The sequence below is a fragment of the Balearica regulorum genome, chromosome 1, assembly GCF_011004875.1.
Source record: "Balearica regulorum gibbericeps isolate bBalReg1 chromosome 1, bBalReg1.pri, whole genome shotgun sequence".
Taxonomy (NCBI): domain Eukaryota; kingdom Metazoa; phylum Chordata; class Aves; order Gruiformes; family Gruidae; genus Balearica; species Balearica regulorum.
Window position 1 is genome coordinate 76056038 of NC_046184.1, and position 26775 is coordinate 76082812.

At 43.2% G+C, this 26775-nt stretch overlaps 1 protein-coding gene across 25 annotated transcripts in view; it reads left to right on the forward strand.

Moving 5' to 3' along the window:
• The window catches only part of PPFIBP1 (PPFIB scaffold protein 1), a 120147-nt gene that overhangs the window by 63366 nt on the left and 30006 nt on the right, over window positions 1–26775 (forward strand). For 8 of the 25 annotated variants that reach the window (XM_075759354.1, XM_075759405.1, XM_075759328.1 and 5 more), the window contains 9 exons: window positions 2683–2844; window positions 4895–5100; window positions 15449–15535; window positions 16739–16852; window positions 17409–17540; window positions 22491–22583; window positions 23080–23172; window positions 24936–25050; window positions 26581–26613. In XM_075759354.1, coding sequence (XP_075615469.1) covers window positions 2781–2844; window positions 4895–5100; window positions 15449–15535; window positions 16739–16852; window positions 17409–17540; window positions 22491–22583; window positions 23080–23172; window positions 24936–25050; window positions 26581–26613 — 937 coding nt within the window. In that variant the 5' untranslated portion in view covers window positions 2683–2780. Of the gene's footprint in view, window positions 1–1246; window positions 1297–2682; window positions 2845–4894; window positions 5101–10834; window positions 11080–15448; window positions 15536–16738; window positions 16853–17408; window positions 17541–22490; window positions 22584–23079; window positions 23173–24935; window positions 25051–26580; window positions 26614–26775 lie in introns of those variants that run through there. The other 17 variants (XM_075759440.1, XM_075759454.1, XM_075759448.1 and 14 more) reach the window with 8 other exon arrangements.

Sequence of the window (26775 nt, forward strand, 5' to 3'; positions counted from 1 at the left end):
GCTGTAGGTTTGGTCAGGCTGCTAACAGATGCTCCATGAGTCGTGGAAGGTTTTTTGGAGATCAATGTGTTTGCACGGTCTTGGTTAACTAAATTTTATCTTAAAATTTCTCACTGCTGCTCTCAGCAGCACAGCTCTCTTCGCAGTGGCAGTGGAGGAAACTGTGCAGACTGATGTCTCTCTTTCCTTGGAGGTAGGACCTGGTAACACTGGGGTAAATGCTGGAGGTCTCCTGGATGCTGTTGATACCACTATCTGCCACTGTTGCTCCCTTCAGTAGAGCTGTCTTAGGGTTTTTTGATAACCATGGACAAATTCCTTGTTTAGGAAAAGCAAGGAGTGCTTTTTTTGGAAACATGAGGAGTGATTGTGCCTGGGAGAAGTGCAGGGATGGTGATTTTTCTGTGCCTATGAGCCATGGCTTTATTGTACAAATGTAAATCTTCCTTGTCCCCAATTAATGTCTCTCTGAGACAGAAGGTGAGGATCAAGGTGTGCCCTGTGAACAAAAGTTATTAGGGAGCGCTCTGTTCCTTAGGACATTTTTTGCCTGCAGCTTGGCTTTGCCTAGGCGGCCTCCTCAGTACTGTATGTAATGCTTGATCATGAGCTGTGCTGAGCTCAACGATGGCCAAGGTGGGAAGGCACCTCTGGAGATCACCAGCCCAGCTCCTGCCCGAAGCAAGGTTGCCCAGGGCAGGCTGCACCGGGCGGTCAGTCTGTGAGTAGTTCCAAGGACGGAGACCTCAAATGTACAACTCTTTCAGTGCTTGTCACCCTCACAGTAAAAAAGCTTTTGATTTCTTTTTATGCTGAAGTGGAATTTCCTTTGTTTTAATGCATGCCCATTGCATCTTGTCATGTCACTGGGCACTACTAAGAGTCTTCTCCATCTTCTTTACTCACCCCATCAGGTGTTTATGCATACTGGGAAGATCATAGCACTCTTGATTCCCGAACATTAACTGGCTCTTGCGGGTTCGTGGATGCTTTGCATTGTTGGTCCTTTTCCACTGAGAGCTGTGAGGAATCAGCATTTTGCCTGGGGCAGCAGCAGGCCTGGGATTTCTCTGTGTGCTCTTTGCCTTCAGAGGGAAATCCAGCGCAGATGCCCGTGTTTACTAGACTTCAACAGGACCTGGTTATCCAAGCCAGGATATCCCAAAGGGGAAAGGACAAGACTGTCTTCAGAATTGTCCAAGTGTATGTGTTTGCGAAAGCTGAGTTTTCTGCTTGTTTTTGTCAGGTGTAGAGGCACCGAACCAAGTATCTTGAAGGATCTGCATATTATGGCAGGTACTGTAGTGTTTGAAGTTTACTATTTATATTGGGTTTAAATTCGGGGACTTCGTTCTTGAAGGTTGGAAGTCTTCGGTTACAGTGCTACTGCATTTTTTAAGATTCACAACACCTTAACTGACAGGTATTTTGACTGTTTAAATTTCTCTTGGCTTTTCTGACTCTGGAAACTAAATAATAAAGCAAGGCATTTGCCAGAAGTGCAGTAGTCTTTGTGCTGTCCTTCAAAAGTTACGTTTGAGTTTGGACCTATTTTATATAATAAAAGTTTTCATGTGGAAAATGAAATGTTTGTTGGCGTTTTAAGGATAGCATTTCAGCAAAGCTATCTGGCAGTCTCCAACAAGAGCCACTTCCCAGCTGGGTCAAACCAGTAAGGTGACTCGTAGGAGGGAAAAATTCAGTTTATAACATGAGTTTTGTTTTGTTTTTTAGTAGACTCTTTTCCAGGACTTATGCCAGAGAAACTGTGAACAACTTTCTTAATTGCTTATGTTGGGGCAAATGTCAGCAGTGGTGCAGCCTAATACAAAAACCAAACGGCAGGGTACGCAAAAGGTTAAAGCGAGTTTTCCTTCCTGGTGTTTGTTTAACTTTGTTCCCTAACTGTATTTATAGCAGAAGTAGTCTCGCGTGTCCTAGATTAAAGCCAGGGCAATCTGGGCTGTTTCAGTTGCTTCTGTGTGCATTGCGCTGGGGTGGAAGGATCGGGTACGCCTCTGACCTTTGCAGCTCCACTTCAGCAAAGTACCTCAGCATGTGCTTAACTTGTAGCCCATCAGAATTTTGGATCTGCTAGTTCACCTCCCTGGGTAGCACGCTGGGAAGGTTCACTCTTCCAGCCTCTGCTGGAAATACTCCTCTGGGGACCACTTCTGGGTATAAAAGTTTGAGGGTAAGCTCAGAGTGCATCATTACGGCATGAATCTGTGCTAATCTCAGAGCAGCGTTGTCGGGGGCATAGTCTGCATACATGCAATATCCAGTGAGTCCTGGGCATTTGAAATACCTTGCCTGTAGGCAAGCGATTGCATGCCCAAGACTTCTGGATTGTCACACATCCAAAAATCTTGGGCAAATGGTCAGACTCTTTTTCTATATGAGCAAATTCTTGGGGAGAAAAAATACAGCAGAGAGACACATCGTTTATTGCCGAGTTGCAGCTTCCTTTTAGCGATAGCAGGCAGAGTAGGCCACAGTCTGACCAACAATAGGAACTGGATCATCAGGTTGATGCTCTGATTCTTTGATGCCAGTTCATGCCTGGTTGTGAAGGCACACCAAGCCTTGTGGTCAGCAAACGGCCCCAGTCTTCCTGATGGTCCAGCGACGGTGGTGTCTAAGTTCAGAGAACAGGCAGTGAAATGAAATTCTCTTTTGCAGATTGAATTGCAGACTCAAGGCTCTGGATCCAACGCACACTATTGGTGTTTTGTTGCTCCTTATGGTGTAGCTGGTGATCGTTCCTGAGAAGAGAGAAGATGATGAGTGATGCAAGTGACATGCTCGCTGCGGCTCTGGAGCAGATGGATGGCATTATAGCAGGTAAACACTTGGGGCAGCTTGTTCATTTGGCTGTTTCGGTCCTCATTTCTCATACCCGGAGAGCAGAGTTTCAGGCTAAGAAGGGAACGTGCTGGTAATTGTGTTTGGTGTCTTCCATTATAGCTTAGTGATTACAAATAAATGGAGTGGAGGGATTGCACAGACTCTCTCACACACAGACACAGCTAAATAGATTGTAGTTTTTCTCCTAGCCTCTATTAAAATGCTGGTCAAAGTGGCTGAGTGGTGGAGTTCAGCTCGTGGACACAGCACCGTGAAAGTCAAGGACAAGGCACGTCTTAAACCAGACTGAGTGTGTTTAAAGAGCTGCTGCCAGGCAGGAAGAGTAAGTTTTCCTAATGCTGTCTACTCTGAACTTCTCTGAACTCTACAGAGTTAAAACAGGAAGTGAATTTTCTTTTTTTCAAAATTGGAATGCTCTGGGTCCAAACATTTGGTTTGGACCTGCCTTGAAATTTGAGGGTTTTTGTAAGTACCTGTAAATTCTAACTGAACCAAGGAGAGGCATCACAAAGTATACAATCTCTGCTTTTAAGTTGAGTCTAGTGAGTTAGAAAATAATATAAGTACACAACATAGAGGACCAAAGCAGCAAGAAGTTAATAGTTTAATCCTATTCCAGCAGAGCTATGCAAACAGCTACCTAAACTGAAAAAATATTCTGCAAGGGTAGCAACAAAGTTACAAAAGTCTTTAATAGTTCCACTTAAAATAATTTCCCTTAGGGAAAAAAATCATCATACAGTGTGTGCTTTGTTTGAACAATGACTTTTCTCTGCAGTTTTCCTAAAAGTATTAAGAACACATAGCAGCAACACATGTAAAGTGGATTCAGTTGGATCATAATGATTTCTAAAAATACATATTAGCTGTGACTTTAGTAATTTCCATAAGTAGATACTGGTATTTGGATCCGATCATGTATCTGTATTTCCAAGAGCCTAAGTTGGTTATGGCAGGATGAAGTTTAGTATAAAAATAAAATATGATGTTGGGATGTTTAAGTCACCACAGACTTCATTTACCCATGTGTCTGAACAGACCTATAAAGTAATATGACAAAGAGATATCAACTCCTATGCTATTGTGGGGATTTTTCTCTCTTTATTTTTTTCAAAGGGAATTAGCAGAATACTTGCATTTTTGTGGCTTGCCGGATGAGAGGAATGAAAGTTTGTGGAAATACATATATGGCATTTCACTGTGGTTTCCAAAACTTGACAGTACAAACGATGTTCTGTCATGAGCACGTCTCATTGTGCTGAGGCATTACAGTATTAAGGTCACAAATCAGTGTGCTGAAATTATAGTTGGAATTAGCTAGGTTGACTTAAATCAACCTTAGTCCTGAATTCATAGTTGCCTTCCTTACTTAATATGTAGCAACTTTTAATGTAGGTCAAATATGCGTACTGTGAGTTTATGCAAATAAGAGATTTTTCTCTTTATTAACATGCAAATATCAGTGCTACAATGTCAAACTGTTGGGTTTAAAATTTATTCTCATGTAGAAGTTATTTGGTCTTTTTATTTTTCTTCATATTTTTCTTTATTCTTTTAAAAACTTTCCAGTGCCTTGGAGCAGCATAACATATTCCTACATGAAAAATGCAGAGCACCGTTTCCTCTGGACACCACCACTGTCTGACTTGGGCCATGCCATCCCTACAGGGTGACGCAAAGCATTAGCAGAGCCTGTTCCCCACCCACAGGACTTTCCGCCTCCAAAACATCCCGGGGAGCAGGATCCCAGCCCGCGCCTTGAACCCGTGGGCACAGTTGTGGCGTACATGTCCTCTGTCGGATCGGCCCACCTCCTTCCTGCTGGAGCTGCTGTCTGCGTAGCACGCCAGCAAGGGCTTACCCTTCTCCAAATTGCTGCGTGTGTGGGCAGAATCCAGCACCAGCGCTGAGTTTTGGTTCAGATAAACACCTGCCGGGAGCCGACACCGCCTAGCATCTCTCAGCCTTGCTGTGTGTCTGACCTGCTTGCCTCCTGCCTGACCCCGTGCGATTTTGCTCCTTCCAGGTTCAAAGGCGCTGGAGTACTCCAATGGCATCTTCGACTGCCAGTCCCCCACTTCCCCCTTCATGGGGGGCCTGCGGGCGCTGCACCTGGTGGAGGACTTGCGGGGCCTGCTGGAGATGATGGAAGCGGATGAGAGAGAGGGGCTGCGCTGCCAGGTCCCGGACTCGACAGCAGAGGCTCTGATCGAATGGCTCCAAAGTCAAATGGTAAGGTCTCGCCTTGTTTCACCCATAATGTGCTTGGTTTGTGTGTTAGCTAGACTGGCTCAGGCAGCGGGGCGGTGTTTTGTGCAGGGCTTTTCACTATTTTAAAGCACATTTCAAAGAACCAAAGGGAAGAGATTTTGCTTTGGGATTGCTGCTCAGAAAAAAGCTGTAGCTCAAATACCCTGTCCAGTCGGTTGGCCTGTGCTTTTTTTTTTTTTTTTTTTTTTTGATGTACCACCATGCCTCATTTTGGGGAGCAAAAAATTTTCAGTAATTGGAGTTTCATGTCAGAGATTTAGGTAAGACATTTTTATGGGAATCAAACACTTAAATGGGCAGAGGGAAAGCTGTTTTCAATATGAACTTTTCACTGAAAAGCATTTTTGGCAGCATATTTTCTACAGGCACCAGTGTTGTTACTGAGCTTCCTTACCTGGTTTATAGCAGAAGTGAGTGGTACAAGCTCAGCATCCCTTTAACCTGGAAATCAAACAAAGTTTTTATTTTCTGTGTTTGTGAATCTAGCAGTTTTTTGCCACCCTTGCTTTAAAAATACACCAAATTGTACCTGATAAGACTGTTCTTTCCCTAACCCTCGATTTAAAAAAAAAAAAAAAAATTGCTCAGGTGGAGGCTACCTGAAGACTACACTGGGAAATAAAATATTGTGCTTATCAGAAGGTGAGTTACATAGCATCATTTTCAAAGGACCCACTGGTTTTGCCTCCAGGTGCCCTGTGACTGGTGACTTCCTAGCAGGGCCAAATAGGGGTCCTTGTGTTCATGGTCTGTGGCAGGGTTTGCATGGGGTGGTGTGGGTGCACACAAGTTTCAGGGAAGCATCAGGACTGAAAGTCAAGATTTACTTCTAGAGGCCATGCTTCAGGATTTAAGTCGGCCTGTAGCTGTAACAATGACAGCAGCAGCAGGTGTGCGTTTCTGCAGATTTTTCCAAATTTGTATTACAGCAGTGTCTGGGTCCTCCTGTCTGACATGCCTGGCGTTGGTCAAGGTAATGCTTTGCTGCTGAAATGGGGATGCCAGATCTGATGAAGGCTGGGTCTGATGCAGGACAGGCCACTGTGGTGGCTCCACGTCGCACCCGACGCATTGCTGCTGTCAGGATGGGAAGCCGCTGTTGTCTTCCTGGGAGAGGCATCACACCCTCCTTTGGAAAGACTTCAGTCACCGTGGGTCCATGGCTGATCTTGCAAAAAAGCATTTTTATCTCAATACACAGAATTATTTTGGTGCTTAGTTGCCGCACGCGATGCCGCAGCCCAGAACAATGGGTGCAGGACTGCGTTTGCCAAACCTGAGGCTGGGGAGCGCAGGCCAGGCATGGAGCTGTGGCTGGTGCTGGGTGGGCTGACGTGCCATCAGGCGGCACGCAGGCCGTGCACAGCGCTGCGGGAAGAGACGGGGACCTGGGCTAGCGCGGCCGGGCTCACTTGTGTAGCTCTTGCAGAACTGTCTGAGGGGAGCGCTTGAGTTTGGTTTTTTTTTTTCCTTCTTTGCTTTGAACTGCTCATTTGCAAGTGTCTGAAACTTAATGAAGTACGTGGGAACTTTTCCACTGCCTCCACTGGGATTTGGATCTCGCCCCCACTGTCAAAGCATGGCAGCCAGCACTGAGATCAGGAGGAGGAGACGGGAGTGACATTTGAGTCAGATCTTTAAAACACCAGAGTTCCTGCTAACATCAGCATTTCCTTCCTCTGTAACATACAGCAGTGAACATCGCTGTAACTAGTCTCTGCTCTGTACGGAGGAGAAATTGAGGGACATAACAGGTTTCGTGCAAGTACAGCCTTTATAAATAAAAAAAGTTCATATGCCAAATAAACAGACTTTGAAAATTAACTTCTCCCCATGGTGTGCACAGACATCAGTAGTCCATGCTTAGCGATGCTGATCCACCACGCATTATTCTGGAGTAAAGGGACCCAGCAGTGTGGTTGGAGGCTGTAGTTGTGTCTGTTGAGATGATTGAGGTGAAGGCCAGTTGTTGCCCCTTGCGGCGGCAAATGTGTGGTTTCGGGATGCCTGGCTGTTAGGATCTGGAACAAGATTGGGTCCTTCAGACCCAAGTGACATTGATCACTGCGTGGCAATGAGGAAGTAATGATTTTCATCATGGCCGTGGGCTGAACCTGGGAGAGGAAGGGCTTTGTTGTGCCATTCAGACTAGTGCCTCCTGAGCACTGGAAAAGATGTGCAGGGGTTGTGTATACAAAAGATTGTAGAAAATAGCTATTGCATATATGCTTCTCCTTCAGTCTGCCTCAAATTATTCCCCTGTACTTCCTGGCATACTTAAAGCTCCTAGTAGGAAAGACAGCATTACAGTTTGTGCTGTGGTACAGGCATGGCATTTGCAGGTGTCACCAGTGTCATTGGTCCCTGTCAGAGCAGGAGGATGTTAGGTGAAGTGCCCACATGATTTGCAGGAAAAGGCTTTCTGCAACCGTGCCCATCCTTACCGAGGAAGGGGACACACCTCCTTGGTTTGAAATCTGTTTAATCCTCCACACATGAAGAAGTTGCATCCACCAGGTTATTCAAAGCTGCTAGAACTGGTGTGTGACATCCCATCCAAAGCTGTAAGCAAGTCTCTTGTGTCTCAGAGGAAAACAAAAATAGTGTTCGCTGCTGCCAAACAGTGTGTCACAAGAGAAAAATCCTCTTCTGGCCCCTGCAGGGAAACCTCTGGTGCCCTGAGAAAAAGGTCTGACAGCAGTCTCCCAAAGTTGCTCGCTTCTGTAAAACGGAGCAGAGCATTCAATTTTGCCATATCAGAATGGGCTGCCCCATGTCCCTGTACTGCTACTTAGTGACTGCTTCCTTTCTGCTCCTCTCGGTGTGTCAGAGAAGTCTATGCAAGCATTCAAAAAGGGCCAAAGAGTTAAAACCCCTCCTGCTGATTTTTTTAACTGGTGGATGCCAGATGGCCACGTGAAACCAGAGCGCACGTACACTGCCCGGACATTTGGCAGAGCTCTTCCAAGAGCAGCCATCAGGTGATCCCTAGAGGGAGTTCAGAGGAGTTGAAAATGCAGATCAGTGCTGCCCAAATAAGCCAGTTTAACTATAACACATCATTTCTAATTTACGTCTACAACTCAAACCCAGTCTCTGTGTTGCTGAAACCCTGCTCGCATCTCCATGTGCAGGTGAATGTTGTGGTTGAACTTACAAATGAAGCCATTTGTTCAAAGTCTGGAAAGGGACCAAGACCTTTTCTAAGCTCAGATGTGTTGGGACTGTGTGCTTTCACTGTGGACCAGACCTGAAATCCATAGCCAGATCATAACTGTTCCAAAGTTTGAGTTTTTTCAGATTTCTCCTGATCAACAGAAATGTGTAATATATTCTGGTGTGTGATTTAATAAAACATGTGGTATAGTCTGTGCAAATGGAGCTTCTGGCTTGAATATAGACAGCAAACGAGTAATTTGTAACATCATCACCAGTAACAAGACCATTTTAAATGAAACTCTGCCTTTTGCAAGACCGAGGCAGCCCTGTTGTGTCCAGCTGGAAGTTGATAGAGCCATCTCTTGAAGAATAATTCTCAGAAAACTTGCTCCCAGTCATGAATGTTGCTCCAGTTTTTCTTCAGTTGAAACAAACAAGAGACAGTCTTCTCTCTGGTTATTATTTTTCTTGACAGTGTTTTTTTGGTGGTGTTTTTTTTGTTTAGTTGTTTGGGGTTTTTTTAATACATCTTATGCAACAACTTTTCCAGAAAAAAGAAACCAACTGTGTCTTGTTGAAAAGGGAGGGTGAAGGGTAGAAGTGGGTGGACAGTCCCTTCCCACACCTCAGCGCCAGCTTCCCCAAGCTCCTGATCTGAACTTGTGTATGCAGGTCCTGTTGTGTGTCTTCTCCTCTTTAAAGGACGTGCTCCTGGAATAAAAGAGCCAGGGTAATACTTTTTCTTTAAAATCCACAGCAAGTGCAACTGTGGTTTTAGCTTTGAAAGTGACTTTGTGAATTTAGATATATATCTCTCTATATTTTTCACTTCAGAAGTGAATTTCTGAAGTTGACTATAAGAACATTAAAGCAAAATAAAATTCATGGCCTCCAAAGGTTTCTCGAAGAACATTTTCAGCTCATCTGAAGATGATAGTTATTTTGAGCTGTGGTACCCATAGTGGCTTGTGCAATCCAGAGTGTTGCTGCTGTGAATAGCGGATCTGTCGTCTCACAGACCAGACTCAGATTTTGACACTTCTTCAACAAGTTGGTTCTTCCAGAGGGTGGCTGGGAATAATGAGAGTTAATATGAGGGGGTATTAGATTTCAGAGAGAAATTTTCCTGGCTGGATAAACATAGCTTGTAATCTTAAAGAGATATGTTGGCCTGTTTGGACAACAGGGTGATTCCCAAGTGGAGGAAGCGGTTTGGTTAGCCAGAAATCATCTCATATTTCTTATTCACAGAAAAATCTTGTCTTCAAACCAAAGTTTGTTGTTTGATTGTCTTAGTGTGGGCGTACAGTGCATTCATTTGGCTCAGCTTCTGCTTATGTTGAGTTTAGCTGTTGAAAGGTCCTATGGTAATGTGTGGCACAGAGGCGTTTACCACCAAACAACTGGTTTGAGATCCCTCTTCAAGTTACAATATGAAAGGAGCCTTGTGATACCGTTTCAGCTTGTCATCATAAACTGCCTCCCGGCAATACTTTTTGTCCATGAGAGATCTACCCCTCAAAGTTCTTGAAACACAGGACGCTGCTTCTTGCTAAAGGTGATCTTCCAGACTGGTGTGTTTTTTAACACTGGAAGATAATACGGGCTCATTTATAGCATGTCTTGGCAAAGCAGCTTCATGCATCGTGGATGAGTTCATCAGCAGTGAGAACAACCTGAGTGGTCCTGCACTGGAGCGCAGGGCACCCCAGATGGCAGACCCATTGAAAATCACCATTCCCAACCCAAAATGCATAAGTCTGGCTTAAAAAACACGGCTTCTGCTCCTCTTCTGCTCTGCTCTTTTGTTTTGTATTATTCAGTATTCATGTTTTTTGAGATTTTTATCTATCAATGGTAGTTGTGAATGTTTCTTTAATGATAAAAGCTGTGGGGTTTGAGAGATAATCACAGGACTCCTGGAGCTAGGTTCTGTGGTCAAAAATACTAAGGATTTGTTATGCTGCTACTGTCACTGGGTAAATTGAAACTTAAACGTGAGGACAGGGTTGGTTGTTATTGTTGCACTTTACGTCATTCTTAAGTATGACATAAACTTGAGGCAAGCCACTCGTGAGACCTGGGACACTTGAGTCAACTTTTTCCTTCCTCTTTTTCTTGGCACCTACAGGTGAATTGCATGTGTTCTTCCAGCTTTTACAATTAATAGCCCATCAAGCCCTCCTGTTTACCTTGTAGTCAGATAAAGGGATCAGAATTGCTCTTTTCTCATGTGTTTTTGGTTGGATGATTTCCACAGGACCGGGAGGGTGCAGAGGAGGGGGTTGCACTGTTCAGCGAGGAGTGAGGCTGGAGATGGCCAGCTGCCACCTGTGTGGGGCTGCCCTTACTCCCAGTCAGGTTTACACAGCTCTGCACCCCCCTGCCCGCATCCTCTTCCACCTTTCTGCCTGGCCTTTGTGTGTTGGGATCCCTGTGAAACACTCAGGTTGGAAGAAGGGCTGATCTTCCCGGGCTTTGATGTGTTAATTCCCCAGAGGAGCTGCTTGCTCCGCCTGAGGAGCGCTGCTGCTTCACGGCTCTGCTTCCCACATCTCCCGCTCTGCTGCCACATTCGCCTCCATCCTTGGTTAGGCAAGGAAACCTGCCGTCACTTAACCTCTCTGTCTCAGTTCAGAGGAGCCCTGACGGTGCTGGGGCTGCAGCTCTCAGCCTCGGCTGCCTGCCACGGTCGCTCGTGTCCTTAAATGCATGAAGATAGTCATGACCAGCATGGAGTATAGCTGGGACATTCACGGACACTGCGTCTGGCTAAATAAGGTAAGGCTATCTGTGTTTGTTCTGGCTCTTGCATTTCTCCGAGTGGCAAGCCATAGCTGGGCAGTACTGGTAGGAAATAAGCATTTCGTCCTTCTCTTGTATCAGACACCAGCTGAGCTGCTGTTGAAGAAACTGAATATTTTGAAACATTTGCATCTTCCCTATTCAACAGCCGTGTTATTTATATTTAGGAAATGTTTCAGGTAAACTCCTCAGAGTGAAGGTCTGTCTTAAGCTAGTTTTCTTTCAGAATTCACTTTTATTGTAGTGAAGCCTTTAAAATACAATGCGGGGGTTTTTGAGTGGGATTGTGGGGTTTTTTTTCCCCTGCTCATTCTGTAAGGAGGAACTAATCTGTAAACTTTAGGAAAAGCTTAGCAGCAGGTCTGCCTGCCTGCTGCCAGAGCATGTGGAGCAGGCTGCAAATATTCAGAGCTATGAGTGGGGAGATGTGAAATGAAGGAGATGCCGGTTTGGGAGGGCAGCGGTGGGCTCCCACACAAACCAGTTTAACACTGGGGCGGATTGCGTTCAGACAGATTTGACCAGTATGAATTTGGGACAGAACTGATATTTACAGAGGGTAAAGCTGTCACAGCTCTATATGATGGGGAAATGGTGGCGAATACTTGGCTGGGAAAAGTGATGTTGGGGTAACTGAGGCTGGAGGAGCCCCCTTGCAAGGGACTCCCTAAAACTGAGTGAACAAACAGAACAGCAGTAGCTGTGCTTAGCTAAGCGTAGGTAATGTGTATTCTAATGATCTGAACAACATAAGCATGTTGATGAGCTCTAATTTAACTCCAGATGGTCAGGAAAGAGATGTCAGGGACGGCTCACTTGCCCAACTGTTGACTGGGCTGTGGTGGTCAAAACAGTCAGTGCAATCTGCCGTACAAGAAAATAATGCAGTGGAGTGGCAGCTCTTTCAATACAAATTCAGTTGCATCTGCAGCAAGAAAAGTGTAATTTGTGCTGCTTATTTTGTCTCAAAAGCAGCAGAGAAGATGAAGGGAAATGAGAGCAGTAGCAGCAGCAGTAGGCTAAAAATTAGTTTTATTTTTGGAAGGAGAATTCAGCATTTGAGAGGAAACAGTTTTGCTTTTTAAATTTTTTTATTAGGAGGTTTAAAACAGCAGCTAGTAGAAATTTTCCTGCACTTTGGAATGCTAACTCACTTCCAGGGAAAATGGATTAAAGACTGAGGAGAGGCAAGCTGTGAAAGTTTGGTGATGCATCTACTTATTACAGGAATAATTCCCCCCAGAGCAGTGTTGATTTTTACACTTACATGACTGCAGACAAAGCATACATATGTGTTTAACAGATTAGCCACAGATTGATCTTGCAGAGTTTTTAAGTGCACTGGGTCTGATCTTATAAGGCGTTTTAAGTAAATGCTTTAACCTCAAACTTCTGTGAAGCCTCAGTGGCATCGTGACAACTGTTCTTTTGTTTTTAGGATTAAGATCGGTGTTGGTAAAGCTGCATTCTCTTCCCATACAGTATTTTGCAATTAATCCCTAAATTGAAAACACACACAAAGTCTAACCACTTAATTGGAGATAGATTTTAAGTTGCTGATGAAAAAGAGCCATCATTACCTTGTTCTTTTCATGTGTTTAATCTCCTCTTTTCCTTCCTCATCTCTCTCGGAAGAAAATCATGCCAGGTATCAACTTTTTACCTTTGAAGACAGCGCAGAGGAGAGATGCGGGAAGGCGTTGTGTGGCCCTTGCCTGCAAGTCCCTGATCTCTGCGCCACTGTAGGAGGTGCTGGGGCTGCTGCTCTGTGAAATTGTGGCCTTTCTGTGTCGTCCTTTCTCCAAGTCTCATGTTTTTCCCCACTGAAACCAAAGCCTGTGGCTTTCTTGCCTTTTCATACCTAAAATGAAGAGTTAGTCCCAGGTATTATGCAGAAGTTAACATTTCAGGCAAAAAGGAAACTACTGTTGGGTTGTACACGACGTTTTCTGGTTTTGATGTACCACAGGAGGTCTGTTTTTTATGCAGATTTTACAAAATATTTCTGGTGACTGCCAGCACTGTCATCTTTGTATTTGGTTTTGTGGGAGAACAACCTTTACTCCAGTCCTGTCTGGGGTTCCCATCGCCTCCTCCTTCTTACTTATGGCAGTGTGCAGCTGCAGCCTGAACTCTCACTCTCTAAGTGCTCCTATTTTAAAACCAAGTACGACGTGCTGAGCAGAACAGGATATTTGTTTGAGGAATGAGAACAGAGTTTAACAACAAAGGTGTCTTGGCAAGATGCTATGCACAATGACTAACATTCTGCTTTAACACCTCATCAGTTTTCACAGCATCATAAAGATATTTTCATTGTAGTGTGAAACCAATACTTACCTGGACATATTTTCTTCACGCGGTCTTTGGTTTTAGTTGATTTGTGTTTGGTTACACTGACTAGAGGTATCAAGAGGTTCAGTGGTTAGGGCCCTGATGCGGTGGCTGGGAGGCAGGGAGTCGAGTCTGTGCTTTGACAAGGGCTTTCATGTTAGCCCTGGCAGGATGGAGGGGCATCTTTGCACCTCAGCTGCGTTCTTGTAATGAGGGATGAATATCACTTTCCTATATCAGATACGCACACTGGATTGATAAATGTGTTGTATATTACAAAATACGGATGCTGTTCTTACGGAGACTGAGTAAGTGCCTGAGATGTACTGGAAGATTTTAAATGAGAAGGGAGCTACAGAATAGCAAAAGTATGCAAAAACCTCAGGTTTGTATTTCACATACAGGTTAAATTACAAAATTTAAAGCATAATCTGCTAGTTGAGCAACTAACAAGTTTATTTTGGAAGCTCTTTGACTTCTTTCACCTAAATTAAAGTGTTACAAAACTGAAGATGTCACTGATCTTGAATGGAAATCCTAAAGTATGAGCTAAATTCTGGTAGAGGTCAGGGAAAAACAGGGCAAACTCAGAAGTTTAGAGTACTTCTGCCTTGGTGCTTAGTGTCTGGATGATCAGAAGGTCTAGTAATTTACTGCTAAATAATTCAGATACAGGGTATCCTTATGATATGAGGCATTAGTACAAATTACAGAAGAGCATCCTTTCTTAGTCTGCCGTAGCTCTAGTGATTTCAGGGGAGATAGTATGGTCACCTTGTAAAAGTCACGCATGTATGCTTGGGAGGCACCTTTGCTACTGCACACTGTTTTAAAAGCTGCCAGGACACAGCCTGATTTCTTGAGAGCGCTAAGGTGAGATCAAATACTTTGTACTCCCTCCCATTTGCTTCATGTCCAGTCTTTTAAGTGGTGCTGGTGGGAGTTTTATTCTTTCAGTTTCAAATGAGGCAGTTTCTCCCGCCACCCAAGGTAACTTAGAAAAAGAGTTTTAGCCAGCAGGTTTCCTGAGGCATCCTCTGCAATCAGGGCAGATGAGCTGCTTGAAAGGGAGATTCAAAGTAGGAGCCCGAGGCTTGCAGCTCCTCAGTGGTGGTGGCCTCTCAAGGCAAAGTTGTGCTGCAGACTCAGTGGGGCACGAGGATCAGTCACGTGGTTTCTTTTCATCGCATATTCAGAAGGAAATCAAGGCCCCTCAACGTCGGTGGGAGTCTCTGTTGAGCGCGCTGGATTTCAGAGCAGCTTCTCAGACTCCTCTAAGCAATTTATGCAACGATGGGAACGAGAATTTATTTTCTGAGCTGAGATCTGATTGTGGCGTCCATCACAAAGTGCTTTGAGACAGCTTTGAATATGAATAGAGTAAAATCCTTCTCGCTGCTCAAGAGCATTGAAGTTGTTATGAAGAAAGAAAGTTGCTGATTCCTCTGAACTCTCTGATAGCATTAACATGTATTCTTGTTTCTCTTTAGCCTCAGGCAGCTTTACAAAGAAATGTGTTTAGAGTGCAGACATTCACCCATACCCAGTAAAATGTGCCTGATGTAAAAGGATGTCTCATACTGTGTGTTTTAGAAAAAATGGTTTGACTTGCAAGAAGCGTAATGCACAATTTGTAGATTGTATGTTGATTTTTTCACTTCCCGAATGTCTTGAGGTATTTGTCTCTTTGCAAGTATGGCTTAGCATAGTACATCATTGAGTACAAATTTGGTTAACAAAATGCTGAATGCACAGTAAGTGAATTTTGCAGAATTGGGTCACCAAAAGGTTCTTCCTTTCTCATCTTTAAGCCTCTGAACAATTTGTGTCCTGAATGGTGGTCTTGTATCCTTTGTTGACAGTTTATTTGATTTGTAACCCTTTGCAGGCTGGAGAATACTTTAAATCTGTTCTTGAACTGTGCAGACTAAAAATACTTAAGTGCGTTGATAACATTGAATGATGCTTATGGTATGATAGCTGACAACACAATATTTGCTGTCTTTTTCAGACTAACGGACACATATCCGGAAGTGGAGATGTATATCAAGAAAGGCTGGCTCGTCTGGAAAATGATAAGGAATCTCTTGTTCTGCAAGTGAGTAGTCACCTAAATTCTTTTTTTCTGCTCTTGCATGTATGTGACAAAACCTCTGAGGATCTATTTGCAGTTGTGTCATCTTAGACAGTGTTGAGAAGGCTTGCTGATACTGGAGAGTTAACCCAGATTAAGGATAGTTGTGAACTTAGATTGCAGGAAAAATCTAAAGGCCTACCTTTCTCTGTATCTGATCTCCTGTTGAGCCTTGGTAGGCGAGCACGTCTGCAGAGCAACCACCTTCTTACATGCACATATATCGTTCAGATCACCTTTTTCCATGACCATTCATGTACTGTCCACATCTGTGCCAGATGTCCTGTCCTTGTGCAAGGTGGCAAAAGCTGCAGGACTGGCTGACAGGCGGGAGGAGATGAGCAGCTCCTTGGAGGTCCTGCCTACCTGGTGCTGAGCTGGACTGGACCAGCCCTGGGCACCCTTGCCAACTGGCTTACTCCTGCCATCAGGGTTAGGACTACCTGGCATCCCCTGCCCAGCACAGACATGCTGCAGTTCCCTGACATGGACCTGGCCTAAAGGCTGTGAAAATGCCGAGCTCTGTTCCAGGCAGCTTGCCCTTGTTCCCAGCGGTACTGCAGATTTCCTCAAAAGAGCCTGTTTAAACAAAGAATTCATTCAGAAAAGCCAAAAAGGGAATTGGTGTGGAGCCTCAGAGGTGTTGTCTTGGTCTTTCTTCTCTCAGTCTGTGTGTTTTAACCTCTTTTGCTTTTATTTTTCTGAAAAGGAGAAGGTGTATGCAGTGACACACTGCGTGCAATCACTTGGAAAGCAGAATAAGTTGCATGCAGTGAGATTTAGCTGCTATTTGATTGTTAAGGCAGGAGCCAGTGGGCTTTAGTCAATGCATTGTCACAGCGAAGGCATAGTTGTTGGCTGTAGAATGCAGCAGCCACCCCTTGTGAAAACTCCCAGGACAAGTCAGGAAGGGAGATGTAGAATTGCAGCGCATCTGCCAGAACTTTGGCTGAAATTCCAGTAAGCATGAGGGGAGAGCTTTCCCTCCTCTTCCATCACCTTTGCCACACGTCATGTCCTCCGCAGAGCTTTGCTGCTGTTTCTCCTCCCGTGGTCCCGTTTCATCAGTGTCCCAGCCAGTGCTGTTACTGACGTATAGTTCTTCAGGTGACGCGAGTGTTATGGGAATGAGGTACTTACATGAATCCCTTTTTCTCCGCTGTGCAGGTAAGCGTGCTTACGGACCAGGTGGAGGCCCAGGGAGAAAAGATTCGGGATCTGGAGTTCTGTCTAGAGGAGCACAGGGAGAAACTGAATGCCACAGAAGAGATGCTGCAGCAGGTATTTCACAGGCGCATGTCTGCCTCGCTGTCTTCGTTCTGTCTTAACAAACTGGGTTTTGCTTCAGTGAGAGCAGTGCTCTTCAGTTCAAGGTGTTGCACCCCTTGATGTCTCTTATCTAAGTGATAATTTTCTACCATATTTGCTTTAAAGTCTTTGTACTTAGTAATGTCAGTGTGGCTTTACACTATAGGAATCCAGTCCCACTCTTCTTTGAGCCTTTCCCCACTGAATTTCAAAGACACTTGGATTAAAGCCTCTGGCGGGATGGGTGGATTCCCCTCAAAGCTCCTTGCTGCCCAGAGCAACTGTGATGACAGACAAGCTTTTTTCTCATACTGGCAGCCAACCTGTGATAGTGCCCCTGTGATCTCAGATGCATCCTAGTGCCTGGAGTCTGGCAGATGGGTAATAGCTGTGTCCCAAGGCTTCAGAAAGTGCAAGGAAGAGTGTGATGCTTTTCCCTAGGAAAGAGGCCTTTAGTTGTAGAAATAAATAACTGATTTCTTCCCCTTGGATGAATAATTCTGTTCTCTTCCTCTTTAAATTGAATCAGGAGCTTCTGAGCAGAACATCCCTTGAAACTCAGAAGCTGGATCTTATGGCAGAGATTTCTACTCTGAAGTTAAAGCTTACATCTGTAGAAAAGGATAGATTGGACTATGAAGACAGATTCAGAGACACAGAGGTGAGTAGAACCCAGCTGAAGAAATTGTGAAAGCTGAGCGTGGCTTCACATTACCTGAACCTTTCCTGGGAATTTTTTTTTTTCCCCAGGCAAGAAGGGAACTCATCTTTAAGGTTAAAACATGTGTCTCTTAAAATAAAAAATGTCCTCTTTGGTAAACTTTGGTTTTACAAAGAAGGATTTCCAAAACCAGTTTTTGATTCTTGCCATCAGATCTCAGGAGTGATGGCATTTAGGATGGATTTAAATAAAATCATGAATATACTGCACTCTCCTGTGCCAACTTCAAACCGTTGTCTTGGTAAGCCATGTCTGAGGCAAATGCTTAAGCCCATTGCAAGTGCAAAAAGCATGCATGTGCAAAGACACAGCACAGTACAAGACACTGGTTTCAGTAACAGAGATAGCGAGGTGACTCAGTGTGAGGGCATTTTGAAGCCTCACTTCAAACCCTAGCCCCACAGAAGCCCAGGACTGAGAGGCCAGCGGTTACTCATCTCAGCCTGGCTTCAGCCCAGCAGTGTACAACACCCAGCAGAGCTGCAGCCTGGAGCTTCCATCCCTGGCGGTGCTCTCCTGGGGGATTTGCCCTCTGTGCACTGCAGATCTGTGTAGCTGATCCTTGCTCGTGTTTGAAGCCAGAAAGCCTCGTAAAAGTGTAGGTAGGCATTAGTTGTAAGGGTCTCAGCCATGCAAAATCTCTAACAGGTATCTTGGAGTATTCAGAAGTACACAATATTTTATTCAGTGTTAATCTAATTATATTCCTGTTTAAAGTAATAGATGATCAATTATTTCAGCAGAGCTGAGTATTTAAATGACTATTTAAAATATGCTACTGTAAAATATTATGGCATTTACATGCAGTGTTCAAAATGGAAAAAAAAATCACAATCAAGCTGAGAAAGAAAAACTACGAATATTGCTTCTGTTTTTATTTAGGGAAAAGAAAGTGAAAAGAAGAAAACCACAACATTGACATCTTAAAACAACTTTTGTGGAGCTACTGTCTCCTACAGAATTACCATTAAGATTAAATCCTTCATATTTACCTAGTTTTTACTTATGTCTCTCATTGCAACTTCCCATTCCAGCTTGGTAGGTTTCTCATATTCACCATTCTTTCTCTGAACAAGATGCTTCACTAGATCTGTAAGCGTTTTTTCCTTTGTGCTCTGGAACTTTCCTGTCTAGATGGTCACAAATACATAGCTTTTTCAAAGCTAATTGTATGCTTAATAGAGATTTATAGTTGATCTGTTCTTTAAATCATTCCAGTCTTTCCACTTTCTTAGCAGACACCAATGTTATTTTCCTTAAGGAGCACGGGTGGTCTGAGTTGGGCTGAGTTTATGTAAGAAAATATCATACGAGGGAGTTTATTTAGGGAGGAGTCCATAAACAGGCACGGTGTTTGAAGCAGCAGCCAGAGGTTAAACTGGCTCACTCATGGGAAATTCTTCATAATTTAAACACCACCAGTCTCCTTTTGTGCAGATGAATTTCTGAGCAGAGCAAACTGACGAATGGAGTTTGTGTTTCCAGTGCCAGTAAGGAAGCCTCTGACCTCTGAAACATAAAGTTATCATTGCTTTTTTTGTGCTTCCCTGGCCCTGCCGTGGAGAGCGCGAGTAACATGAGCAGGGAAGGGAAAAGCTTTGGGAAACAGGAGTCTGTATGTCCCACCCCATCAGCTCCATTCGTGGATTCGTGCAAGGAACAGTTGTTGGGTGTTTGCATGGAGGGACCTGACCCTGGATCAGTAGAGGACCATTTAATGGCTCTTGCCTGTTTTGCAGGTTTTTAAGACAGGAACATGCATTATGCCCAGGGCAGGTATTTTAACCCATTTATGGGTGCCCGAAGGGGAGATATTAAATGCAAGCAGAGCAGGTGCTGTACACTGGCCACCATGTGGGTGACTGTTTTACTGCTGGTTCATCCAAGTCAGCCAGGGAACTCGGTGGGTTTTGGCTCAGTTCTCAGATCCTGATGAACCTCTACTGCACCCTGAGTGCCATGGGGACACGCACGCCTCAAGCATGACACAAAGCTCTTCGGGTCATAAGCTGTTACAATGGTTGGCACCTTCGGGTTTCAGACAACGCTGCGATCTCCTTGCTGGGGCTGCTGCAGGAGGGGGCAAGGCACAGTCCTTGCTGTGAAAGGTTTGTAGTCAAAATCAGTGGAACAGAGAATAGTAGAAGAAAAGGGTAAATGTTTCTGGGCAGCAAGCAGGAAAGTGAAATACACTGGCAGGATTAGGATTTCTTAGGGAACCTCAGTGCCTTTGCCAGTCTTTACCTCTGGTAGCTTGCCCAAAGTTAAATAATAATTCAGTAGCAGGGGAGACAGCCCTGTTTGGGCCTTTTCTGTTTGCTCGGCTCATTTATGCAAGGCTTGACCATCTCTTTTGTACTAATGAGGATCTGTATGTAGAACCTGGTGAGTCTTTAATGTACTCCTCTGCCTTAAAAAGATGAGAATGAATGTCATTTACAGTTACTGTGTTGCAGATAACTTAAGACATGAATTAATGTTGCACTTGCAAGAGAGTAATTGAAAATATTTTTAGGGCAAAGCATGCTGTTAGGACTTGTATTTAGTTCTATTTAACCTTGAGCAAATTGTACAGTATTTTTGGTGACCAGTTATCAGTGGTGAAGGATCCAATTACCCATGAGGTCCACAACAGATTGAGCAGAAGAGCTTAGTTTCTGCTCCAAGATCTTACATTCTTGGATTCTGGTTGCAAGATTGCTCTGTTTTCCATGACATTGTGAGTACATCTTGACATTTCTGTTAATCAGTATGGGTTGTGCTAACTTTTTTCATAAAAGTAGCAGAGTTTTGGGTTATTCCTTTTGCTCAGAGGGGCCCTTGAATAGAGATAACTGGTTTCCCTCTCCTCCTGCAGTATTTTAAAAGTCACATAATTCAAGTGATAAATCTGTAGGCAGCAACCTCAGCAGTTATTGCTACACAGCATATTTTGACATCGGATCATGCCAAAGCAAAAATGATGGCTGCAGGAGAGAAAAGCTCCAAACAAATCAATTGTCATAGTCTCAAAGCAATTGTCATAGTCTCAAAGCTGACCATCAGACCTGGGACCATAGATTTGTTAGACATCTCAAACACTTGGTGTTGATAAGAAATAGCTCGATTAATGTAGTCAGCAGACTGACATCCATGTATATTTATGCTTAGAAGAGTAATGTGCTTTGTAAAGGTCACACGTTGAAGAATCAGTGAAGAACTGCATGTGTGTCGAAATCAGAAAGTCATACATTAGCAGTAGTAATTACTAATAGCATCAAAATGTTCTGTATTTTTATTTTTCTTGTAGTTCTGGTAATTGAGCTGGGATCTTGCTAAAGAAATACTGTTGCCATCAGATCCATTAAGTACAGAATAATAACCAGAGGCTTGTAAGCTCAGAAAATGTGGTGTGGAGCTGGAAGGCAAGTGTTACCCGGGACCCATGAATACCCTTTAAATGTCAGCTGCTGGCTTGTTAATTTATAAATTGTAAATCTCTGCTAATTACACACTTAGGTCTGAAAAATTCTTCTTACAGTTGTGAGCTCGATGTACAGCATTGCTTGACATGGATAGGATTTCCCTTACCAAGTAGGAAGACAAGCCAACCAAAGTACCATGCTATCTTGGTAGCTTAAAAGCTGTTATACTGCAGTTCAAGTTCTTTTATGTTTTCTAGGGTGCACAAAGAGCTTATTTCCTCTTTTGAAGAGTTTCCTGGTGATAGAGCATTACAGTAGCTGCTGAGAAACTGCTTTTTTTTTCTTTCTTTTTTTCTTTTCCCTTTTTTCCCCTTTTTCTTCTTTCTTTTTTTTTCTTTCCTTTTTTCACACAAATGTAACATTGATCTGGTGTCCTTATATAAATTAAAGGTCAGTGAGATATACATCAGGCAGAAGATTGCTGGATATCTTTGAGTTGTGTGAAAGCCATAGCTTTCTGGTAATGTGTTCCCCTGCTGAGCAGGAAGATTGTTTTCCCAATAAGCTGTGGTTCGTTATCTCTCATATGGAGGGACACTCTGTCCGGGCTGTTCCCCAGGCTTCGTGCAGGTCTGCAAGTGGCCACTTAAGATCCTATTTCCCCATGGAAACGAGGATTAGGAGGTTTGGAGAAAAAGTGCCTTGCACCTTGGTGGCACAAGCTCAGGGTTTGTTTGACCACTGCAGGAAAGGAGCTGTAGAGCTGTTGGCACTCAGGACTGACCTCCAAACCTGGTAGGTCTCTCCAGAAGGATGGCCAGGAGGTCAAGCCGTTCCCCTGAAGAGCTCAGATGTGAGTTGGTGGTGGCTCCAAGTTTCTTCCAAACCAGGCTGAAGTTGCAAAGCTCGGATGTAGTGGTGCCATTGGTGCTTAAACACATACGCCTTTGTGCTTGTAGAAACCAGTGTTGGCTCTTCCATTCAGCCCTCAGTAAGAGGGGCTCATTTACGTTTCAGAAATGTGGATTTACACTGTAATCATTTCATATTTTGAAAAGGTAGGTGACAGCTGGCGAGCCTGGGATGGGAGGGACTGGGAAGGGGAGGATGTGGCTGCTGCCTGTTGACGGACAGCTGCCACGGTTTTCAGTTACCCACTTGTAGTGGTGGACATCCAAGCAGTTGAGAAGTCGGAGGGGCAGGAGGCCTTTCTTGGCCCTCAGCACAGAGAACACAACTTCAATTTATGTCTCCATTTGTCCTCTGCCCTCTTGTATTCAGTGCAGTAATGCAGAAACTAAGAAATACAGTCCCGGGATATCTAGGAAGCTCTGAATTGTGTGACTTAGCTATGGGTGGTGTGTTTTTCTGTACAGAGTGCCTTTTATTGCCGCTCGGTTTTTATGGTCCGACCAATGTAGCTATTGTTCTGTTTCGTTAACTGAATTTCTTTGTTGCTTCTGATCTTGTTTTTCCCCTCACTCAGGATTTGATCCAGGAAATAAATGAATTGCGGTTGAGAGTGGGAGAAATGGACAATGAAAGACTCCAGTATGAGAAAAAACTGAAAACAACCAAAGTAAGTGAGGCTGAAGGGAAGAAGCAGAGATGGGTGTAAGTCAGGCTTTAGAAGTTTCACTCTCTTTTCCCCCTCTTGCCTGCACCCTGCAAAGTCCTGAGCACACTCAGGCCCAGGGGTTTTATGGTACTCAGCAACAGGGGTTATTTCCAAATTTCACGCTATGGTTTTCAGATCTGGGCATTGTTTTTTATGAAGGATAATTTACCATGCAGCTGGCTGTTAACAGTAAATTTATTACCTGTTTAGACCCTTGTTTCATGTATGTGTCAAGGAACACCAGTTGCAGTACTTAAAGGCGTGCGCCATAGGTGAGACCAAAGCTGAGCATTTATTTTCTCCTAAATGTGCTAAAAATCAGCCACTTCTGAAGAGAAAGCATTCACCTAAGTAATTCTAGCAGCCTGTTTCTGTAAGTGTCTAACTTCTCTTTGCCATTTAGCCTTGTCTCTTTTCTATCTATAGTTTTCTCTCACTGCTCTGTCTCTGTTACCAGTCTTTAATGGCCAAACTTTCTAGTATGAAAATCAAAGTGGGTCAGATGCAGTATGAAAAGCAGCGGATGGAGCAAAAAAGCCAGATGCTAAAGGTGTAGTAGTTTCTGGGTAACATTGGGCCTGTTTTGAATCCTTCATGTTCCACTGTTTTACAGTCTGTCTTGCATCGTGCTGTCGTGCTCTGTTCTTCATTAATTGCCATGTGTTGGTTTGCAGTGCAATAAACCCATTAGATGCGGAAAGCTCTTTATGTTGATATTCCTTGTAAACAGCTTTAATATTGGATGGGAGAGGATTTTGGTGTTGTGAACTTTGCATAGGTTACGCATAATGGAATTGGACTTGGGTTAAAATCATTCCTCTTCCAAGAGAAGATTGCCTCTTCTGTAGCTTATGTCCATTATTCAAATGGAACTTTTTCTCATCTTTTTAGAGAAAATTTATTCATGAAAACTAGCTAGAAAATAGTGATTCTTTTATACTGTTCCCTCCCCACGTGTAAATTTACATATCAGGTTTCTAATTGAGGGGAAGAAATACACATCAGCAACCACATGGAGCTCTATTTGCCCATGGGTATAACAGCAGCTTCTCAAGTGACCAAGAGATGGTCTTGTTTTGGAGAAGCATGGGTCCTACACTGGCAGAAATCCCATCAAAATCAGTACCAAGTTAGAGCACTGGAGGATTGTATTACCCAGCCACTGTTCTGGAAGAATCTTTGATTTCTTGGCAATTTTAAGATTTTTTGATGATGCTTTAGAGCAAACAGGAACCAATTTCAGGAAATTCTGTAGTCTGGGCCGTAGTTTGGGTCGTGGATATTGCTATATATTTGCAATAGATCTTTTGAGGGAAACTCAGGAATATACCTAAGCCATAGTATTCTAGTTTGGCTTATTCCTTTAAGGATTTAAAAATTCAGTTAGAAGCTGTAAATGCCAAAATCATGAGTCTTGCCTTGTTTTGTTTACAAACTGAACAAATTAAATTTTCAGTGTTGGGTACATTTGCAGTGAGGGTCCTGTCTTGATGATGCTGTAGCACAAGATATCCTCGGACATCAAAGAAACATGTTACTGAACTGGGTAGGATCAGACTCAAATTTTAAAAAGTTAAATGCATGGATCTGTGCCAGTCACTCGCTAGTGCAGATGGTTAGATCTAAGTTAAAATTTGACAGCATTTATCTAATACACCCCAACTCCCCCAAACACCATCTGTCTTATTCCCATGAATCTCTAAGCTTCCTTTTCTAATGCTTGATCAGCAAACCCGAACTGTGGCAGAGGTACCACATTTTCATCTGAACCACTTTCCAATATGTGTTTATGTGCTTGATGGTGTCGTGATTGATTTTTCTTTCATAGAAGCAGTGGTTATTTCTGAAACTGTCCTCAGCCTGGTGTAAGCACAGCTCCATAATTGTCCAGCTTTGAACATGCAGAATGCCCTATAAATACCAAAATAAGTGTTCATAGATTTTAGCATTCAGCGTCATCACCTGCACTTTTTCTGTCTCTGCAAGGTTAAATAAATAAGAAAAATGCTTTTTTTTTTTTTTTTTTTTTTTTTTGCTTTACTCTTTCTTTTTTAAAGTTAGATGTAAAATCTCTTTTTAATTATCAGCAAGAGCAACACTTTCAGACCGTAGTTTGCCCTTATGGACTCAGCGGTCTGTTGTGATGTTCAGAGGCAGTTTGGTGGGCGTACCCTCAGCCAGTGTAAATGTCAGGGGGCCCTTGGTCATTTCTACTGGCTGAGGACTTGTCCACTGTGCTTCATAGGAGGGAATTTTGGAAACATCTCAGATGCGTGTGGGAGCTGTCACCGAGTGGTTCTGTGTCTGTTACAGGATGAGCTAGGAGCTTTGAAAGACAAACTAGAGCAGAAGGAAGCTGAGGTAAAAAGGTTGCAAGAAAAACTGGTTTCCAAGCTGAAAGGAGAAGGAATTGAAATATTGGACAGAGGTAAGAAGGGAGGCTCTCTCACTGTGTCCTCCTCAGTCACCTCACCTGAGGTCATGTTTCCATGAATGGTTGTACAGGAGATAACAGATAAAAGCCTCAATTTTCATATACTTTCTGTCTTCGTGTTTACTTTTAATATATTTAGGGAGTGTTCACGATGCAACTGCTGAACCTACTGTCATAGCAAGTTCTTGATCAACTTTAAACTAGCCTAAGTAATCACTAGTTAGCTCTTTATGTGGATTGCATGGTGCCTCAAAAGATGCAGTTTATATTGGCAAAGAAATCCTTAAACTAATTTTAACAAGTTCCCCAAAAAGATGATAATGAGAAGGAAACTTTCTGTGTGGGTATCTATGCTGGGCTTTGCTTGTACACCCCTTACTGGTAAGGAAGGGGAAAAGCTGTACTGCAAACCAAAGTTTGATGTGTACCAGCAAATCTTCAGTGTGGACCCAGCCATAAGTAGGTGAAATTGAGGATTGATTCTGGATTTGTGTACTGGTTAGGTCTAAATCCTAATTAAGCTTGAATTAGCACAGAAATTTTATGTGTCAGATAATTCTTTTATTTGCTTGCAAAGAAGAAACAGTATTTATTTTGGGGAAACTTAGATTAGGGAACATACTTAAAAATAGAAATTTTTCTTTAGAGCCTCACAAAAATTTTCCACAGACTTTTTTCACCTGCTGCAATTTTCTTTCTGAATATATTTCACTGATAGTTATTGCTGATTTTAAGATTGTGCTTTTAAAGTATGTTTTTTAGAAAAATAAAGCCACAAGAGATTAATTAGTCTCCTCCCCTGACCTGAGGAGGAAAATGCTGTGTGTAGGTTGTCACATTTTATTTAATAAAATGATCTGTTTTCAAAAACACTGCAAAAGATCACTAAAGATTGAACCATGACTCCTTTTTTTTTTTTTTTTTAAGAACATTTAAATGTGAACAAGGTCTGACTTCATTGCATTTATGACTACTTACATGGGGCTTTTCTTCCTGGGAGCTGCTGTATGCGTTGAACTCCCGTTACCCTCTGGTTCTCAGCTTTAGTTTAGTATTCGTTATAAATCAGCAAGGAGATCTTCTGCCATGATGAACCTGGTTTTTTTCTGCTTTGGACCAATATTAAGTAACGTTGTTTGCAGATAACACTGGTTATCCGGCACATTAGCTGAACTGTGCTTTCTGAACAAATATGTTTACATTATCACTTAGTTGGCTTTTGCCAGTAAAGTGTTAGCTTAAGAGTAATCTATTGGCATAAGCCTTTTCTGAGGCCTTACGAGTGAAAACGTACAGTTGAAAAATACATCCTTGAGACAGGTAGTTGCGTAGGAGAGCAGTAAGACTATTTTGTGTCATCAGGAACATTAGCACCGGGGGAGTGCAGGTTGAAACCGTGAACTGCTTGCTTCTGCGCTAATACATGAGGAATAGTTGACTCCTTAAGTATCAATATTGTCTTAAAAGTTATTTGATGTCATAACCTTCATGCTAATTTCAAATCCAATGGATTTTCCTGCACAGATGAAAATTGTAAAAAGAAGCTCAAAGATAAAAGTAAGGTTTCTGGTGTCTTTCCACAAGCATTTGCATTTCAGAAGTGCTTTTCAGAATATCTTTCTGCATGTGTTCGCAAAACTGCTTTAACAAACATTGTTAGGTTGCATCATCTATAACCCTTAGTTACACTTACAGTAACATTTGAGAATAAGGGTGGAT